A 2,500-nucleotide genomic window follows, 5' to 3' on the forward strand; every position below is an offset into this window, starting at 1 on the left:
ATAACAATAACTTGCTGGTAGAAATTGAAGAGAAGCAGAAGCAGCAACAGCAGCTGCTGCAGCAGCAACTGCAGCAGCTGCAGCAGAAAACTGAGTCAATAGACGCAGCAGCAAAGGCATGTCCTTCTCATATGCAGCAGCAGCAACAACAACAACAACAACAGAGACAGCGACAGCACTAGCAGCTGCTGCAGCAGTAGCTGCAGCGGTAGCAACAGCAGCAGCAGCAGCAGCAACTACAGCAGCAGCAGATGGAGCCCTATTAACTTTGTTTGTTGGGTTTGTGCATGATGTTTGCTGCTGCTGCAGGAACAGCAGCAAAAGCATTCTTTGCTGCTGCAGCAGCTGCTGGATATCGCTCAGCAGCAGCAGCAAGAAAACCTCAGCGCAGCAGAAAGTGAGGCCAACTAAGTCTGCTGCTGCTGCTGTTGCTGCTGCTGTTGCTGTTGCTGCTGCTGCTGCTGTTGCTGCTGCTGCTGCTGCTGTTCCAGCCGCTGTAGACATTTACCTATGCCGAGTTTGGTGCTGCCAGCGCTGCTGCTGTTGCTGCTGTTGCTGTTGCTGCTGCTGCTGCTGCTGCAGGGAAAGTCAAAGCCTCGCAAGAGAACAGCAGCTCGAAGCAGCAGCAGCTGCAGCAGCACATTGATTCATTTATATCTGTTGCTGCTGCTGGGGGTGCAGCAGCAGAGCAGCAGCTGCAGCAGGTGATGCAGCAGGTGATGCAGCAAGCGAAGGAAAAAGCAGCAGCAATGCAGCAGCAGGCTGAAGCAGCAGCAGCAGCTGCAGCAGCAGCAGTGCAGCAACAATTTAAAGCATTCGTAGAGGAGCAGCAGGCAGCAGCAGAGCAGCAACAGCAGCTGCTGCTGCAGCAGATAGCTGCTGCCCAGCAGCAGCAGCAGCAGCAGCAATTAGACCAGAAAGCAGCAGCAGCAGCAGCAAACTCTGCTGTTGCTGCTGCTGCTGCTGCAGCAGACACTTTGTCTACTGAAGCAAATAAAGTGCTGCAAGATGTATCTGCTGCTGCTGCTGCTGCAGCGAAGCAGCAGCACAAATCCCTAACAGCAGCAAAAGAAGAAGAGACAGCAGCAACGCTGCAGCAAATTGCTGCTGCCACCCAATGCTGTAGACATACTGCAGTACGCCTCCCGCTGCTGCTGCTGTTGCTACCGTTGCTGTTGCTGTTGTTGCTGCTGCTCCTTCTGTTGTTGGCTGTGCTGCTGCTTGTTCAGCTGCTGCTTCTTGAGGTGCTGCTGCTACACTTCGCTTTCTACATGCTGCTGCTGCTGCTGTTTGCTTCTGCTGCAGCAAAAAGCAGAGGAGGGCCAGCAAGAGCTGCTGCAGCGTCTGAGTGTGCTGCAGCAGCAGCAGCAGCAGACTGCAGAAGCAGCAGCAGCAGCAGCAGCACACATGGAATCAGCAGCAGCACGTGATCAGCAGCAGCGGCAGCAGCTCTCAGCAGCTGCGGCTGCAGCAATTGACGCAGCAGCAGCAGCAGCAAACAGCAGCAGCAGCAGCACAGCAGCAGCAGCAGAAGCAGCAACACAAAAGATTTCATCTTTTGCTTCTGCGGTGGAGCAGCAGGTGAGTAGCAGCAACAGCAGCAGCAACAACAGCAGCAACACCAGCAGCAAAAGCAGCAACAGCAGCAGCAGCAGTAGAAGCAGCACCTCAGATGCTGCTGCTGCTGTCTTTGTTGTTTTGTTATGTGCTGCAGCTGCGCTGCTGCAGAGGAGACCTGGAGGGAGAAGCACATGAAAACAGCAGCAGCAACTGCAGCAACAGCAGCAGCAGCAGCAATAGCAACAGCAGCAGCAGCGACAGCAGCAACAAAAGCAGCAGCAGCAGCTGTTGCTGCACCGCATGCGCTGCTGCTGCAGCAGCTAAACGCTGGCAGTCGTGGGAGCCATCACCGCTTCCTCCGCTTCTATCTGCTGCTGCTCTGAGGTCTGCTGCTGCTGCTGCTGTTGCTGCTGCTGTTGTTGCTGCTGTTGCTGCGTCTCTTGGTGTTGCTTCGGTTGCTGTTGCCGTTGCTCTTGCTGCTGCTATCGCGCCACCTGTAGCTGCTGCGGCTTCTGCTGGTCCTGCTGTTGCTGCTGCTGTCGCTGCACCTGCCGCTGCTGTTGCTGTTGCTGTTGCTGCTGCTGCTGCTGCTGCATGTTGAAGTAATATTTGTTTGCTGTGGTTTTGCTGCTGCAGAGCAGAAAATAAATATACAGCGGAGCAAACAAAATGTGAATCTGCAGAGACACCCCAGACAACCTCTGCTGCTGCTGCTGCTGCTGCTGCTGCTGCTCCTGTTGTTGCTGCTGCTGCTGCTGCCGGCCCGTCCGACAGCATCAGCAACGGTAGCAGCTGCAGCAGCAGCGCTAGCAGCAGCAGCGGCAGCAGCAGCAGCAGCAGGAAGGCTTTGGGGGCCCGTCTGGTAGCAGCAACAGCAGCAGCCGTTACAGCAGCAGCAGCAGCAGCAGCAACACCGCCGCAGAAGCTGCAGCGCAGCACT

At 55.8% G+C, this 2,500-nt stretch overlaps 1 protein-coding gene across 1 annotated transcript in view; it reads left to right on the plus strand.

Annotated features, from left to right (window-relative positions):
- EAH_00047590 (kinesin motor domain containing protein, putative) overlaps positions 1–2,500 on the plus strand; it is a gene marked incomplete at both ends in the record, with an annotated part of 7,384 nt that overhangs the window by 4,626 nt on the left and 258 nt on the right. Inside the window, 6 exons of the mRNA XM_013394563.1 lie at positions 1–17; positions 310–397; positions 583–1,010; positions 1,306–1,581; positions 1,715–1,896; positions 2,197–2,500. The exon at positions 1–17 is cut by the window's left edge and continues 172 nt beyond it; the exon at positions 2,197–2,500 is cut by the window's right edge and continues 258 nt beyond it. Coding sequence (XP_013250017.1) covers positions 1–17; positions 310–397; positions 583–1,010; positions 1,306–1,581; positions 1,715–1,896; positions 2,197–2,500 — 1,295 coding nt within the window. The remainder of the gene's footprint in view (positions 18–309; positions 398–582; positions 1,011–1,305; positions 1,582–1,714; positions 1,897–2,196) is intronic.

This window comes from Eimeria acervulina, genomic scaffold, assembly GCF_000499425.1.
Source record: "Eimeria acervulina Houghton genomic scaffold, Eah_scaff732, whole genome shotgun sequence".
In the NCBI taxonomy this organism is placed as follows: domain Eukaryota; phylum Apicomplexa; class Conoidasida; order Eucoccidiorida; family Eimeriidae; genus Eimeria; species Eimeria acervulina.